The sequence below is a fragment of the Panicum hallii genome, chromosome 1, assembly GCF_002211085.1.
Source record: "Panicum hallii strain FIL2 chromosome 1, PHallii_v3.1, whole genome shotgun sequence".
Lineage (NCBI taxonomy): Eukaryota > Viridiplantae > Streptophyta > Magnoliopsida > Poales > Poaceae > Panicum > Panicum hallii.
Window position 1 is genome coordinate 5311108 of NC_038042.1, and position 17667 is coordinate 5328774.

The following is a 17667-nucleotide window of genomic DNA, read 5'->3' on the forward strand; positions in this document are numbered from 1 at the left end:
GGCAAAGCTGGTCTCTCCGGTAGTGTGTTATGATCATTTATAAAAAAAAGTGTTTAACAAAACTTATCTTCTCCGCGTATGTGTGATGGAAAAACGCTGTCTAATTGGAACCCCATTTTTCCTTGTGTTTTCCAGCCATGCATGCTAGGTGTTACATCGTTGTTAGTTGTTACTCGGTTTATGTGGACCGCAACGTCTTATTCTACAACTTTATGTGGTCACCAGCCTTTGAAAATTCTCCCACATGCTCTTCAGTCAATGAAGTTAGCTAGATCTTTGGATCGCAGCAGGAATTTAAGAGCACACACAGCTCAGACCTTCGAGCACTCTACTAGCAGATAACTTTGCTCATTGCCAGGTACTGCATGCACAGACCACACCACTTGCTATGCATCCCTCCGCTGCCAAGTTCTTGCTTCTTCTCGTGGCCGCCGCCTCGAGCTTCTTGTCGGTGGCATCGCATGGACTGCCGCCGCGGCAGCTCAAGCGGAACGCGAGCTGCTTGCCGCACGAGAGGGACGCGTTGCTGGCCTTCAAGGAAAACATCACCAGCGACCCTGAAGGCATCCTCTCGTCGTGGCGACGAGGGCGGAAGGACTGCTGCCGGTGGATGGGCGTCACCTGCAGCAACCAAACCGGCCATGTCCTCGAGCTTGATCTAAGCTATAGAAATTTGACAGGCCAGATAAGTCCTTCCTTACTGTCTCTAGAGCATCTGGAGCACTTGGATTTAGGCGGCACATACTTATCTGGTCATGATGGTCGTTTTCCCGAATTCCTGTGTTCTTTCAAAAACTTGCGATATCTCGACCTCTCGTTGTTGTCGTTTGCGAGCAGACTGCCTGCTCAACTTGGCAACCTTTCCACGTCACTGGAATACCTTCACCTCAATAACGCATACTCTTTGCCGAGTGAGGTGCCGCCTCAGCTCGGTAACCTCTCAAACCTGCGACATCTTGGTCTCGCTTCTGATTATTTGTACACAACCGATATCTCATGGTTAGTTCGTCTTCATCAGCTTGAGTTTCTTGAGATGGCCGACATAAATCTAAGTACAATAGATAATTGGCCTCTTGTGGTAAACATGATTCCATCTCTGAAGTCTCTCTCCCTTTGGAACTGCTCCCTTCCCAGAGCAAACCAATCGCTCACTCACATAAACCTCACAAAACTTGAGAGGCTTGATTTATCCACGAACTACTTTGGGCACCCAATTGCATCCAGTTGGTTTTGGAACATAACAAGCATTCAACGCCTCGAGCTAAGTTCAACCTATCTTTACGGTCCTTTCCCTGATGCACTAGGACGAATGACGTCCCTCTTTGACCTGGAATTTTCGGAAAATGGAAACTCAGCCACGATGACATTAGACTTGAGAAATCTATGTGAATTGCGTTATCTGTGGCTCGATGGGAGCCTATCATCTGGGAACATAACAGAGTTCATAGAGAAGTTGCCACAATGTTCTTCTAGCAAATTATACCTCCTAAGTTTGAGTGACAATAATATGACAGGAATAATGCCACAGGTAATGGGGCACTTAACCAGCTTAGCTGCTCTTAGCCTATCTAACAACAGCATTAGTGGATCTATATCACCAGGGCTACAGAATTTCACTAGTTTGGAGGTATTATCTCTCAGTTCCAACCACCTTAGTGGCCAGATACCATTGCTGCCAAGAGGCCTTGAAATATTGGAGGTCTCCATGAACTTCTTGTCTGGGCATTTTCACTTCGGAGCTCCAAATATTAAAGTACTAATTCTATCCTCTAATAAAATTAGTGGTCCTATTCCTGAAAAGTTTTGTGAGTTGCAATATCTACATGACTTGGATTTGTCAAACAATTCTTTCGCGGGAGAACTTCCTATATGTTCTTCGATGCCATCCCTACGCTCCTTGCTCCTAAGTAACAACGAATTTTCTGGAAAGTTCCCATCCATGGTCCAAACCCTCTCCAGTCTAATTTTGCTTGATCTTTCATGGAACAAATTCGATGGGACATTACCAATATGGATCGGACATCTGGCAGAGCTGCGATTCCTAGATCTGAGCCACAACATGTTATATGGGAGTATTCCAGTGAATATCACACATCTTAGACAACTTCAACTCTTGAATTTATCATTCAACAATATATCAGGATCAATTCCTCAGTCATTATCAAAGCTAATGGCAATGACAAAAACGCATATGCCCGGACCTATAACTACTAATAGATTTGATTGGTACATAGGTTGGGTAAATTATGAGTTCTTGTCTGCAGTGACGAAGCATCAACAACACAAGTATGCCGAAAAAAGTATTTTTTATATTGTTGACATCGACTTGTCTGTCAATCATTTAACCGGAGGAATTCCAGATGAAATGGCTTCTCTTGACGGATTGAGATACTTAAATTTGTCAAGGAATTGCTTGAGAGGAAACATTCCAAAGAATATTGGCGCTATGGAATTAGTGGAATCAGTTGACTTCTCATGGAATAGTCTTTCTGGGGAAATCCCTGCAAGCTTGTCAGACTTGACATTTTTAAGTGTCTTGGACTTGTCATATAACAATCTATCAGGAAGAATACCGTCTGGGCGTCAGCTTGAGACCGTCTACGACAACAACCCAACTATATATGATGGGAATAATAATCTCTGTGGACCCCCTCTTCAGAGAAACTGCTCATCAGGAAATAGTGATCCTAAGCATGGTAATGAACAGGCAAGCGGAGAGAATTCAGAATCATTGTTCTTTTACTTCGGACTTGTATCAGGGTTCGCAGTTGGCCTCTGGGGGGTGCTGTGTGCTCTACTCTTCAAGAAGCCATGACGAATTGCTTTTATCCAGTAGCATATTTATTGTTGTGTAATCATACATCATCATTTGAATTTGAGGCCGGCACTCTGTTGGGGTCGGATATAATAATAACATGTGGGATTGCATGTGGTCAGCTTGCTGAACGGAGTTGCATGTGGGATCAGCGAGGTCGTACACCATCAATAACATAGACGGCATGCATGGCTCGAAAGCCACGTCACCAGCATTATTTCTCGAACACGAAACCTAACCATTAATAAGGCTAGTAGGTTTATGGAGAGTTTTATCGCATTAAATTCGATGTCACATCATCAATTTTGCTGACAAAATGAGAAGAGAGAAGGAAAGAGTTATATAGGGGATGCGAGAGGAGTTTCATCACCCTAAAACTCACGTGGCACAGTTACCTAGTTCAGAGGCGGGCTCAGGATTGGAAGATTGGATATTCAAAAATTCAAAATCTATAAAAACTTAACTGTTTCAACACTATTTTTTAGCAAAAATATTCTTAAATACCATTGATTTGTAAAAATAATGGGCATTTAGTGAATACCTTTGAATACCCTGATCCGTCCCTAACCTGGTTCCCAGTCTTAATAAGTGAAACATAAACTGTACTGTAAAACTGTGCACTGAGACCGACGTAAGGAGGCATGCATAATGTTTCTACCATCCTTACTTGGTGGGTTCATTCTTGCATTGGTCATGTCACGTCGGGAAGTTCCCTAAACCGGAGCAGCAGCCACCTTGCATTTATCAGTTTGTCGCCGTATCAACAAGACAACGACGATCGCGGATGACGGAGCAGGAGGGAGGCATGGGCTTTCATCAGGCCAGGCAGGAACTCCTTCCTCCCTGTCTCGTCAAGACAGCAACATTAGTGCCGTATCGGTTTGCTAACCTCGGGGGACCAGGCTCAAATAAGCGCAACGCGGCCCGCCCGTTGGGGTTGGAAGGAGGGAAACGGGCCTGAGCTTAACGCTGTTAAAAGCGCGATTGCCCCGGGTTGGTTGGGGTGGACTAGGCGTGGGCTCTCTCTTAGCCCATACCGATGACAACATCCGAAACTCTGGACCCCTCCCACGCAGCTGGGCTCCGTGTGCCGTGGAGCCTGCTTCTTCTTCTCGTGGGGGCAGCGTTGGGCTCGATCCAGCCCTCCTTCCAACTCCACCCCCAACCCTTTTTGTTTTTTTTTCTCTAAGCTTGTACCACCTCAGGCCAAATGGCCACAGTGCGGACAACAAGAGATAAAGATCTTTCACAGTAAAGCAAGAAAACAAACCTTGCCGGTGCAAGTTGTCCTCCACCTGAGTGCACTCATATGGTAGTAAAAGTGTTGGCGGAGCAACACCTCTAGCTCTTTCTCTAAAGGAGAAAAGAGAGCGCATTCATTCCTAAATTGCTATGAATACAAGCGTGCGTGCGTTCAGTGGTAATGCACGTTTCTCCAATCTTTTCTCTACCATGTGTACCAACGATGTGAGTGTTGTGTGCGTTCTTGTATGTACCCTTAAAAAGATCCCCAGACAATTTCAGAGACCTCTTTGCGGGGTGATGCCAGCAGAGGAATACGAGATGCCCTTTTGATCTCTCCGAACACCTGGTGGACGTGTGTGCAAAAACCAAGCCTAGCTAAGATGCAGCGGCCGAACACAGTTGTGACGGCGCTGCCTTTTGTCCGCCACGCTAATCCAACGAAGCAACTCCACTTAAAAGCCATTCTAAAGCTTGACGACCATAGGTAACGACCAGACACACTCAAACAGATATGCACAAAAAAATGTGCTACCTCTGTTCTAAAATATAACAACTTTTTAACCATCACTATCACAAAATATAAAAACTTTTTAATCAAGTTAAAGTTAAATATTTTCATCTTTAACCAATAATATCTCAAAAAATAATTACTTTTAAATAGAAAAGGTTATATATTGGTTTCATTATGAACAAACTAATATCACTTTTATATTAACATTTATAGCTCCAAATAGATTTAGTATAAAAATATATTACATGATTAGACTGTCTAATGATACTTACTGCATAATATAATTTTAATATTTATTTTATACAAACTAGATCAAATTTAAAATTATCTGACGTCTTGAAAAGTGTAAGTTGTATTTTTTTGAACGGAAGGAGTAGGTATTAATGGATCTTTCAAAATACTGTATCCGGGAACCAGCATCTAGCATGTATTCAATTTGCTTCACCCTGCTTGGTGCATGCCTCCTTTTGCCGCTGTTGGATTGGACATCAGCTTGACCGGATGATCGCACTCTCCGATCTTACCGAGCCTCGTCGTCCTTCTTCCTAGTGAACCCAACGAAGAAATCGTAGCTAGTCAGTGTTGGTCAACCGAATGAGATTCCATGTGGGCCCTGCAAGGTCTGAGCACTAACCTAACCTAATCTGTGTTTTGTCGACGATGGTCACAACCGTGTGCGGTGGGCCGTATCTACGAACGCGCGCCGGCGCACGGCGTCGTTTTTGGGCCCAGCATGCAATTGGGCCAGGGATTACATTAGTGCCACATCGATTTACTAACCTCGGGGGACCAGCCGTGACGAAGCCCACGGCGCCTCGGGGTTGGAAGGGGCCGGGCGATTGTGGATCGCAGGTGGGCCGAACGCGCCAGCTCCGGCGCCGCGCCGCTCCGATGCCTCCACCGTCACCCTCCACCACGGCCACCGCTAACCCGAACTTCTTCTTCAACTCCGGCCTAGCTGATGATGACACCGGAAACTCTGGGGAGCCTCCCACGCAGCTGGGGCTCCTGACCGAGGCAATGCCGATTTAATGCATGCTGGGATCGCTGCCTATAATGGACGGCGACCGCTAACGCATCCAAATAGGCTTTGCCTCGGGAAAAGGCCTCCATACCGTGGGCCTGCTTTCTTCTCGTTGGGCAGCGTTGGCCTCGACCCAGCCCCCTCCTTCCAACTCCACTCCCACTCTCCTTTTTTGTTTTTTTCCTCTATCGGAGTCGTAGCCATCTCCGGATTTGCTTGGTTCCTGTTTGTGCGGTGACGTCAGGCTGCCGCGTCAGCGGCTCGTCTTTGTCTGCCGGCATAATTGTGCGTAGCTAGGGGCGACGCCACGTTAAGTCTGCCCAGGGTAAAATTTTTTTTGCCACTAATTAAACTTAAAATTACCATATAATTCTGAGAAGTTATTTTAGTCCCTGAAGGAGTGCACCATGGTCAATTGGAAACTAGCTTCGCCCCTGTGCGTAGCGGACACGAGCTTGCGTAGAGCCAGCAATGGATCTCCTCATCCTCATTTCCCACGCTGCAACTTTCACTGGATATTTCCTTTCAAAAAAAATTCACTGGCTACAGTGACCAGCAGGACAACGGTTCCAAGCTTCTCAGTAGAGAATCAGTGTTGCGGTACACTGTCCTTTCTCCGTACTGTATCCAGCTGAAATGCTTCCAAAATTCTATTGTGACTTGTATTTTTCCGAATTTTCCTTAGTGGGCTGACGTTTTGTTGCCCATTTGACACTCTTTTGCTAGAATTTCATAAGGAGGCCAATTACTTGACGTGTTAGTGCATTGTTGCAACCCACAAGCTCTTGTATTTACCATCCTTTACCACCTCTAGTTACATTGTTGTATGTGTGATTATTCAGTTTTATGTGGACCATACATGGCATTCCGGAACTTGTGGTCACTAGTCTTTATTTGAATATTCAACCACGTAGTCAACTTGTGGTGACAACTACACTACCAAGTAATTTTCATTCTTGCCGTGTCATATAATCTCGATTAGTGCCATTTTATAGTCTACTAAATAGGTTTGGGCGAGCTCACATGCACCCACACCAAATGCAAAATCAACAAGCAAATTTTCACCATGTATAATGATCAAATTCTCCTAAAAAATCATATAACGATCAAATTCATAAACCCACGAGGCAAGCGCACCCCCTTCTAATTTGCTCTAACTTCACCATTTGCAGGGTTACAAATCTTTATGATCCAAAAGCAGTACCTACGTCTGTGGTCGTGAGATCAAGGTCTACCAGTCCAATCTCCTACAAGCATTTATAGATGTGAGTATAACTGACTGCGTGAAGATCCCTGCTATGATCATTTATAAAAAAAGTATTTAACAAACTTATCTTCTCCGCGTATGTGTGATGGGAAAACGCTGTCTAATTGGAACCCCATTTTTCCTTGTGTTTTCCAGCCATGCATGCTAGGTGTTACGTCGTTGTTAGTTGTTACTCAGTTTATGTGGACCGCAACGTCTTATTCCACAACTTTATGTGGTCACCAGCCTTTGAAAATTCTCCCACATGCTCTTCAGTCAATGAAGTTTGCTAGATCTTTGGATCGCAGCAGGAATTTAAGAGCACACACAGCTCAGACCTTCGAGCACTCTACTAGCAGATAGCTTTGCTCATTGCCAGGTACTGCATGCACAGACCACACCACTTGCTATGCATCCCTCCGCTGCCAAGTTCTTGCTTCTTCTCGTGGCCGCCGCCTCGAGCTTCTTGTCGGTGGCATCGCATGGACTGCCGCCGCGGCAGCTCAAGCGGAACGCGAGCTGCGTGCCGCACGAGAGGGACGCGTTGCTGGCCTTCAAGGAAAACATCACCAGCGACCCTGAAGGCATCCTCTCGTCGTGGCGACGAGGGCGGAAGGACTGCTGCCGGTGGATGGGCGTCACCTGCAGCAACCAAACCGGCCATGTCCTCGAGCTTGATCTAAGCTATAGAAATTTGGCAGGCCAGATAAGTCCTTCCTTACTGTCTCTAGAGCATCTGGAGCACTTGGATTTAGGCGGCACATACTTATCTGGTCATGATGGTCGTTTTCCCGAATTCCTGTGTTCTTTCAAAAACTTGCGATATCTCGACCTCTCGTTCTTGTCGTTTGCGAGCAGACTGCCTGCTCAACTTGGCAACCTTTCCACACTGGAATACCTTTACCTCAATGACGCATACTCTTTGCCGAGTGAGGTGCCGCCTCAGCTCGGTAACCTCTCAAACCTGCGACATCTTGGTCTCGCTTATAATTATTTGTACACAACCGATATCTCATGGTTAGTTCGTCTTCATCAGCTTGAGTATCTTGATATGGCAGGCATAAATCTAAGTACAATAGATAATTGGCTTCATGTGGTAAACATGATTCCATCTCTGAAGTCTCTCTCCCTTAGGAACTGCTCCCTTCCCAGAGCAAACCAATCGCTCACTCACATAAACCTCACAAAACTTGAGATGCTTGTTTTATCCAAGAACTACTTTGGGCACCCAATTGCATCCAGTTGGTTTTGGAACATAACAAGCATTCAACAACTCGAGCTATATTCAACCTATCTTTACGGTCCTTTCCCTGATGCACTAGGACGAATGACGTCCCTCTCTTACCTGGGATTTTGGGAAAATGGAAACTCAGCCACGATGGCAGTAGACTTGAAAAATCTATGTGAATTGGATACTCTGTTGCTCGATGGGAGCCTATCATCTGGGAACATAACAGAGTTCATAGAGAAGTTGCCACAATGTTCTTCTAGCAAATTACAGCACCTAAATTTGAATGACAATAATATGACAGGAATAATGCCACACGTAATGGGGCACTTAACCAGCTTAGCTGCTCTTAGCCTATCTAACAACAGCATTAGTGGATCTATATCACCAGGGCTACAGAATTTCACTAGTTTGGAGGAATTATTTCTCAGTTCCAACCACCTTAGTGGCCAGATACCATTGCTGCCAAGAGGCCTTGTCTGGGCATTTTCACTTCGGAGCTCCAAATATTAATGTACTAATTCTATCCTCTAATAAAATTACTGGTCCCATTCCTGAAAAGTTTTGTGAGTTGCAATATCTAAGTGACTTGGATTTGTCAAACAATTCTTTCGCGGGAGAACTTCCTATATGTTCTTCGATGCCATACCTACACTCCTTGCTCCTAAGTAACAACGAATTTTCTGGAAAGTTCCCATCCTTGATCCAAAGCCTCTCCAATCTAATTTTGCTTGATCTTTCATGGAACAAATTCTATGGGACATTACCAACATGGATCGGACATCTGGCAAAGCTGCGATTCCTAGATCTGAGCCACAACATATTATATGGGAGTATTCCAGTGAATATCACACATCTTAGACAACTTCAACTCTTGAATTTATCATTCAACAATATATCAGGATCAATTCCTCAGTCATTATCAAAGCTAATGGCAATGACAAAAACGCATATGCCCGGACCTAGAACTAATGGACTTGATTGGTACTGGTACGTACCTTGGGTAAATAGTGAGTTCCTAGATATTATGTCTGCAGTGACGAAGCATCAACAACACAAGTATGCCGCAGAAAGTATTTTATATATTGTTGATATCGACTTGTCTGTCAATCATTTAGCAGGAGGAATTCCAGATGAAATGGCTTCTCTTGACGGATTGAGATACTTAAATTTGTCAAGGAATTGCTTGAGAGGAAACATTCCAAAGAATATTGGCGCTATGGAATCAGTGGAATCAGTTGACTTCTCATGGAACAGTCTTTCTGGTGAAATCCCTGCAAGCTTGTCGGACTTGACATTTTTAAGTGTCTTGGACTTGTCATATAACAATCTATCAGGAAGAATACCGTCTGGGCGTCAGCTTGAGACCGTCTACGACAGCAACCCAACTATGTATGATGGGAATAATAATCTCTGTGGACCCCCTCTTCAGAGAAATTGCTCATCAGGGAACAGTGATCCTAAGCATGGTAATGAAAAGGCAAGCGGAGAGAATTCAGAATCATTGTTCTTTTACTTCGGACTTGTATCAGGGTTCGCAGTTGGCCTCTGGGGGGTGCTGTGTGCTCTACTCTTCAAGAAGCCATGAAGAACTGCTTTTATCCAGTAGCATATTTATTGTTGTGTAATCATACATCATCATCTTAATTTGAGGCCGGCACTCTGTTGGGGTCGGATATATTAATTGGATTACGAATCGCACCGTCTGTTTTCACTCACGGCTTACAGATCGTGCTCTCTTGCGAAACCAAGCAAGCAGTGGCTGGTGGGGCGAACTACTCTGCCAAGGTCCCTTCAGATCTAAGGCGAGGAGGAAGAGCGGACGAGGAGAGCGAGGCGTGCGTAGTAGGCTAGTATTGCCAGTCAATGTTGGTCAGCTTGCTGAATGGAATTGCATGTGGGATCAGCGAGGTCGTACACCATTAATAACATAGACGGCATGCATGGCTCGAAAGCCACGTCACTAGCATTATTTCTCAAACACGAAACCTAACCATTAATAAGGCTAGTAGGTTCACGGGGAGTTTTATCGCATTAAATTCGATGCTATATCATCAACTTTGCTGTCAAAACGAGAAGAGAGAAGGAAAGAGTTATAGGGAATGTGAGAGAAGTTTCATTACCCTAAAACTCACGTGGTATAGTTATCTAGTTTAGAGGCGGGCTCAGAATTGGAAGACTGGGTATTCAAAAATTCAAAATCTATAAAAACTTAACGGTTTCAACACTATTTTTTAGCAAAAATATTCTTAAATACCATTGATTTGTAAAAATAATGGGTATTCAGTGAATATTCTGACCCATTCCTGATCTGGTTCCCAATCTTGATAAGTATATTATAAAATTGTACTATAAAATTGTAAAATTGTGCACTGAGACTGTCATAACGAGGCATGTATAATGTTTCTGCCATGCTTGCTTGGTGGGTCCATTCTTGTATTGGTCACGTCACGTCGGGAAGTTCCCTAAACCGGAGCAGCAGCCACCTTGCATTCATCAGTTCGTCGCCGTGTCAACAAGACACCAACGACCGCGGATGACGGAGCAGGCGGGAGGCGGGAGGCGTGGGCTTTCATCGGGCTAGGCAGGAACTCCTTCCTCCCTGTATCATCAAGACAGCAACATTAGTGCCGTATCGGTTTGCTAACCTCGAGGGGACCAGGCTCAAATAAGCGCAACGCGGCCCACCCGTTGGGGTTGGAAGGAGGAAAACAGGCCTGAGCTTAACGCAGTTAAAAGCGCGATTGCCTCGGGTTGGTTGGTGGACTAGGCGTGGGCTCTCTCTCGGCCCATACCAATGACGACATCCGAAACTCTGGGCCCCTCCCACGCAGCTAGGCACCGGGCTCCTGGTTAACACATCGCCTCCTGGCAAACATGTACAAAATGGGCTTTTGCCTCGGGAGAAGGCCTCCGGGTGCCGTGGAGCCTGCTGCTGCTTCTTCTTCTTCTCGTGGCGCAGCGTTGGGCTCGACCCAGCCCTCCTTCCAACTCCACCCCCAACCCTTTTTGTTTTTTTTTCTTCTGCGCTTGTACCACGTCAGGCCAAATGGCCACAGTGCAGTTTCACAGTAAAGAAAGAAAACAAACCTTGCAAGTGCAAGTTGTCCTCCACATGAGCGCACTCGTATGGTAGTAAAAGTGTTGGCGGAGCAACACCTCTAGCTCTTTCTCTAAAGAAGAAAAGAAACAGAGCGATTCATTCCTGAATTGCTATGAACACAAGCGCGCGTGCGTTCAGTGGTAATGCAGGTTCCCGCGCACTGAGGGTAATAGTATCTCCAACCTTTTCTCTACCATGTGTACGAACGATGTGAGTGTTGTGTGCGTCCTTGTATGTACCCTTAGAAAGATCCCCAGACAATTTCACAGACCTCTTTGCGGGGTGATGCCAGAAGAGGAATACGAGATGCCCTTTTGATCTCTCCGAACACCTGGTGGACGTGTGTGCAAAAACCAAGCCTAGCTAAGATGCAGCGGCCGAACACAGTTGGGCGTGAGATCACGATGCAGACGGCGGACGGGCCGAGCGATGGTTCCACGGCCATCCCCATCTCCATTTTCCGGCGAAGGGGACGGAGCAACTTGCGGGGGGCCATACATGTGTGACTCCATGAGGCTTACAGATTTTAGATCAGTGGCGCCCCGGTTGCTCTACGATCTAGTTGGTATCGTCTTCGCAAATCTCTGCTGGATTGAAACCGGGTCAATGTCGACGATCGAGAGAGAGAGATGGCCGTATGTGAGTGTTGTGTGCGTCCTTGTATGTACCCTTAAAAAGATCCCCAGACAATTTCACAGACCTCTTTGCGGGGTGATGCCAGAAGAGGAATACGAGATGCCCTTTTGATCTCTCCGAACACCTGGTGGACGTGTGTGCAAAAACCAAGCCTAGCTAAGATGCAGCGGCCGAACACAGTTGCGACGGCGCTGCCTTTTGTCCGCCACGCTAATCCAACAAAGCAACTCCACGTAAAAGCCATTCTAAAGCTTGACGACGATAGGTAACGACCAGACACACTCAAGAAACAGATATGCACAAAAAAATGTGCTACCTCTGCTCTAAAATATAACAACTTTTTAACCATCTCTATCACAAAATATAAAAACTTTTTAACCAAGTTAAAGTTAAATATTTTCATCTTTAACCAATAATATCTCAAAAAATAATTACTTTTAAATAGAAAAGGTTATATATTGGTTTCATTATGAACAAACTAATATCACTTTTATATTAACATTTATATCTCCAAATAGATTTAGTATGAAAATATATTACATGATTAGACTATCTAATGATACTTACTGTATAATATAATTTTAATTTACCTTGATTTACAAATTCATTTGGGTTGCTGCTACTTCCAGCAGCATGCTGATCATTAGGTTGTGCTGTTGTGCTGATTGAAGACATACTATGTCGGGATTGCAGGGCACTATTCTCCATTTCGTGCGGACTTGAACTCCAAAAGTCGTCAGACAAATTGCGCCTTTTTACAGAGCGCCCTTGAATTCTTAATCCTTTTGAAGGCTCATCAACAGCTATTATTGGAGTAGGTTGGGCACAACCAAAACAACCTCTGCTCTGTTGCAAACCAGGATCGGCCAATAAATGATTAGTACCAGGTACTTGATACAAGTAACATGCACAAAAAATTAAGGGCTTACACTGAAAACACATAGTTAGATGATTCCCAATACTAGATTAGTATAAGTTGTGTACCAGCTTGGGACCAGGCCCAGCTATATCCGATCAGTCGGAAATTACTAGGAGGTGGTGGCCATCTTCCAGTAGGCACTAAGCATTTACAATTTAAGGCAAGCACAAACAAAAAACTTCAATTGACATAGCTAGAACCCACAAAATGAGAAAATAAAAACAACCCCCCATAGTCTGTACAGAATACGGAAACAACTGTTCTTATTTGACTACATAGACAATTGATCTAAATAGTTCTGTTTGCATTTACAAAACCTAACAAATACTAAGCCCAATTTCATCAAGACAATTTGAGCAATCATTTGTTTACGGTATCCAGTTGGTCAATGACTAAATCGTCGAGGAGTAAAACACCCTAGGCATGAAACCAATTACAAATATATACTTTAGTAGCATTTTAGGTGCCAGTTTGTTATTGCAGGTAACCAGCTTGCTCAGTCATCAGTAGCCAGTATTAAGTGAACTGCAAGTCCATAATTCAAAAAAGATACCAAGTACAAGTAATCTACATGCACCACTCAATTAAATGGGCAGTTAGGTGCAGAAATAGTAGGTAAGAATTCCCCTTTTCTAGTTTCACAAATAATTGTACACTAGAGTATTGATCCAGGAAGGCAAACATCAATCAGTTTCTCTTTTCTGTTGTACTGGTTACTTTTGGAGGCTGCTGATTGCAAACTTAAGGGAGCAGGAAAGAGAAAGGAGCTTAAGGGAGACCTAACAAGAAAGCAAAAGTATCAGGGAAATAAACCAGCATTGCTGGAAAATAATCCTAGCCACTACCGGAAAAAAGATCTTTACCGAGTGTCAAATATTTTGCCGAGTGTTTTTTCTCGGGCACTCGGCAAAGAAGCTCTTTGCCGAGTGCCTTGTTTAGACACTCGGCAAAGAAGCTCTTTGCCGAGTGCCTCTTTTAGACACTCAGCAAAGATAATTTTCAAATCATATTTTGAAGTAGTAAATTAATTTAAATAAAAATATTTTCAACTACAAAGTTGTATAACTCATCAAGATGCACAATTCTTATTTTGGACATTTCTTCATTTGACAAAATAAATATACATTTGTTCACAAAATATATATATCTCTTTTGTAGTTTACGAAACTAGAAGAGAGATATATAAGATTTGTAAACAATATTAGAATTATCATGTCAGCTGAAGAAATAACAAAACAATCAAAATAAACTTTGTAGATCTTGATAAGTTATAAGATTTTACAGTTGGCATTTAATTTGAAGTCATCTTGTCAACAAAAACTACATCTGAATATAGAAAATTTAAAATTCGAATTTTGCAAATGACCTTGAATGGAAAAACCATCAAAATTAAAGTTGTAGATCTTAAAAAGTTATGAAAGTTTGTAGTTGACAACTTTTTGATTTGAAATCATTGTGTCATATTAAAATACGTTTGAAGTTTTCAAATTTGAAATTCAAATTTTTTAAACGATCTCGGATGAAGAAACTACCAAAATAAAAGTTGTAGATCTCGAAAAGTTATGCCACTTTGTAGTTTACAACTTTTTCATTTGAATTTATTTACTATCTCAAACAGACAATTTACACTCGGTTAATTATAATATGTGGAGAATAAAAACGTAACGTTGACATACGTGGTCCAATGGTGTAGTGGTAGAGGGAGTTGTTTGTGTGCAGGAGGTCGTGAGTTCGAAAACTATCATCGACAAATTATGAAAAATTGCTGAAAAAAATGTGCAACCCATTAGATGGGTCACTAGTTGGATGTGCATGCATGCCTCCCCAATAAATTCTTTCTTTTCTATTTTATTTTTTTGGATTTTTTTCAATTTACATTTTGCCAAGTGCTTTTCTTTGCCGAGTGTTTTTTGGCACTCGGCAAAACCTTTGCCGAGTGCCTTTGCCGAGTGCCCGACAAAACGCACTTGGCAAAGACGTCTTTACCGACGAAATCGCTGCCGAGTGCCCTTTGCCGAGTGTTACACTAATCGGGGCTCCCCTGATTCCGGTAGTGAATATAGCAGAGATAACGGCCGGTGTAGAAGCAAGCAGAATACGATAGCAAATCAATCATCCCCATCATCAATTACATACAGCTAACCATAATGAGGCCATTCTATTGTCCCTTCTACCGGAGCTGTCTAGGGTTAACTAGGCTTTAAGACTAATAACAGCCATCTCGGTGCCTGGTAAGTGCTAACTATCCGTTCCAAACAGAGATTACCGAGGCAACAAATTCGATCACGGCTACAGCGTACAGCCAATCGCGTAGGCACAGATAGCTCCAACCCACAGCCAATCGCGTCGGAGCAGCAGCAGCAGCAAGCAGACAAGCCAGCAATCAATCAACTCATCCCGCGTGTGTTCAGGAGAGGGCAGGAGGGAAGAGGGAGGCGTACCCGACGCAGGCGACGAAGCGGCGCACCCAGGACGAGAGCGACCCGCAGCTCAGCAGCATAGCATCCGGCTCTGCCGCGCCGCCGACGGCGGCCAGTCCACAGCAGTCGCGCCCGCGCCCGCGCCCGCGATCCCCGGAACCCTACCCCCTGGGCTCTGGTTGGCTGCCACCGGCGGATTGGGGGATTCACCTCGCACCGTCAGGCCAGGTATCTCATGGTTAGTTCGTCTTCATCAGCTTGAGTATCTTGATATGGATGACATAAATCTAAGTACAATAGATAATTGGCTTCATGTGGTAAACATGATTCCATCTCTGAAGACCCTCTACCTTTGGAACTGCTCCCTTCCCAGAGCAAACCAATTGCTCACTCACATAAACCTCACAAAACTTGAGATGCTTGATTTATCAACGAACTACTTTGGGCACCCAATTGCATCCAGTTGGTTTTGGAACATAACAAGCATTCAAGTCCTCGACCTAACTTCAACCTATCTTTACGGTCCTTTCCCTGATGCACTAAGACGAATGACGTCCATCTCTTTCCTGGGATTTTGGGAAAATGGAAATTCAGCCACGATGGCAGTAGACTTGAAAACTCTATGTGAATTGGATACTCTGTTGCTCGATGGGAGCCTATCATCTGGGAACATAACAGAGTTTATAGAGAAGTTGCCACAATGTTCTTCTAGCAAATTACACTACCTAACTTTGAATGACAATAATATGACAGGAATAATGCCACAGGTAATGGGGCACTTAACCAGCTTACCTACTCTTAGCCTATCTAACAACAGCATTAGTGGATCTATATCACCAGGGCTACAGAATTTCACTAGTTTGCAGGAATTATCTCTCAGTTCCAACCACCTTAGTGGTCAGATACCATTGCTGCCAAGAGGCCTCGAAATATTGGATTTCTCCATAAACTTCTTGTCTGGGAAGTTTCACTTCGGAGCTCCAAATATTTCAATGCTAATTCTATCCTCTAATAAAATTACTGGTCCTATTCCTGAAAAGTTTTGTGAGTTGCGATATCTAAGTGACTTGGATTTGTCAAACAATTCTTTCGCGGGAGGACTTCCTATATGTTCTTCGATGCCACACCTACGCTCCTTGCTCCTAAGTGACAACGAATTTTCTGGAAAGTTCCCATCCTTGATCCAAAGCCTCCCCAATCTAACTTTGCTTGATCTTTCATGGAACAAATTCTATGGGACATTACCAATATAGATCGGACATCTGGCAGAGCTGCGATTCCTAGATCTGAGCCACAACATGTTATATGGGAGTATTCCAGTGAATATCACACATCTTAGACAACTTCAACTCTTGAGTTTATCATTCAACAATATATCAGGATCAATTCCTCAGTCATTATCAAAGCTAATGGCAATGACAAAAACGCATATGCCCGGACCTACAACTTATCTATTTGATTGGTACACAAGTTGGGAAAATAATAAGTTCCTTGATATTTTGTCTGCAGTGACGAAGCATCAACAACACAAGTATGGCGCACAAAGTATTTTTTCTATTGTTGAACTTGTAAATCAATCATTTAACTGGAGGAATTCCAGATGAAATGGCTTCTCTTGACGGATTGATATACTTAAATTTGTCAAGAAATTGCTTGAGAGGAAACATTCCAAAGAATATTGGCGCTATGGAATTAGTGGAATCAGTTGACTTCTCATGGAACAGTCTTTCTGGTGAAATCCGTGCAAGCTTGTCGGACTTGACATTTTTAAGTGTCTTGGACTTGTCATATAACAATCTATCAGGAAGAATACCGTCTGGACGTCAGCTTGAGACCGTCTACGACAACAACCCAACTATGTATGATGGGAATAATAATCTCTGTGGACCCCCGCTTCAGAGAAACTGCTCATCAGGAAATAGTGATCCTAAGCATGGTAATGAAAAGGCAAGCGGAGAGAATTCAGAGTCATTGTTCTTTTACTTCGGACTTGTATCAGGGTTCGCAGTTGGCCTCTGGGGGGTGCTGTGTGCTCTACTCTTCAAGAAGCCATGAAGAATTGCTTTTATCCAGTAGCATATTTATTGTTGTGTAATCATAAATCATCATTTTAATTTGAGGCCGGCACTCTGTTGGGGTTGGATATATTAATAACATGTGGGATTGCATGTGGTCAGCTTGCTGAACGGAATTGCATGTGGGATCAGCGAGGTCCTATACACCATTAATAACAAAGACGGCATGCATGGCTCGAAAGCCATGTCACCGGCATTATTTCTCGAACACGAAACCTAACCATTAATAAGGCTAGTAGGTTCGTGGAGAGTTTTATCGCATTAAATTCGATGCCACATCATCAATTTTATTGACAAAACAAGAAGAGAGAAGGAAAGAGTTATAGGGAATGTGATAGGAGTTTCATCACCCTAAAACTCACATGGCACAGTTACCTAGATTAGAGGCGGGCTTAGAATTGGAAGACTGGGTATTAAAAAAATTCAAAATCTATAAAAACTTAAC

General features: G+C 43.6%; 2 protein-coding genes and 1 pseudogene across 2 annotated transcripts; all 3 read left to right on the top strand.

The window, feature by feature from the left end:
* Positions 1 to 319: 319 nt before the first annotated feature.
* On the top strand, positions 320 to 2936 carry LOC112887166 (receptor-like protein 9DC3). The gene has a single exon (XM_025953310.1). It carries the CDS (start codon positions 389 to 391, stop codon positions 2813 to 2815), a length of 2427 nt encoding a protein of 808 aa, XP_025809095.1. The 5' UTR covers positions 320 to 388; the 3' UTR covers positions 2816 to 2936.
* Positions 2937 to 7135: 4199 nt separating this feature from the next.
* Positions 7136 to 8733, top strand: LOC112886147 (receptor-like protein EIX2). The gene has a single exon (XM_025951949.1). It carries the CDS (start codon positions 7251 to 7253, stop codon positions 8580 to 8582), a length of 1332 nt encoding a protein of 443 aa, XP_025807734.1. The 5' UTR covers positions 7136 to 7250; the 3' UTR covers positions 8583 to 8733.
* Positions 8734 to 16419: 7686 nt separating this feature from the next.
* Positions 16420 to 17318, top strand: LOC112886156 (annotated as a pseudogene).
* Positions 17319 to 17667: the final 349 nt, after the last annotated feature.

Coding starts and splice junctions, on each gene's coding strand:
- LOC112887166 (XM_025953310.1), top strand. CDS start 389: ATGCATCCCTCCGCTGCCAAGTTCTTGCTTCTTCTCGTGGCCGCCGCC.
- LOC112886147 (XM_025951949.1), top strand. CDS start 7,251: ATGCATCCCTCCGCTGCCAAGTTCTTGCTTCTTCTCGTGGCCGCCGCC.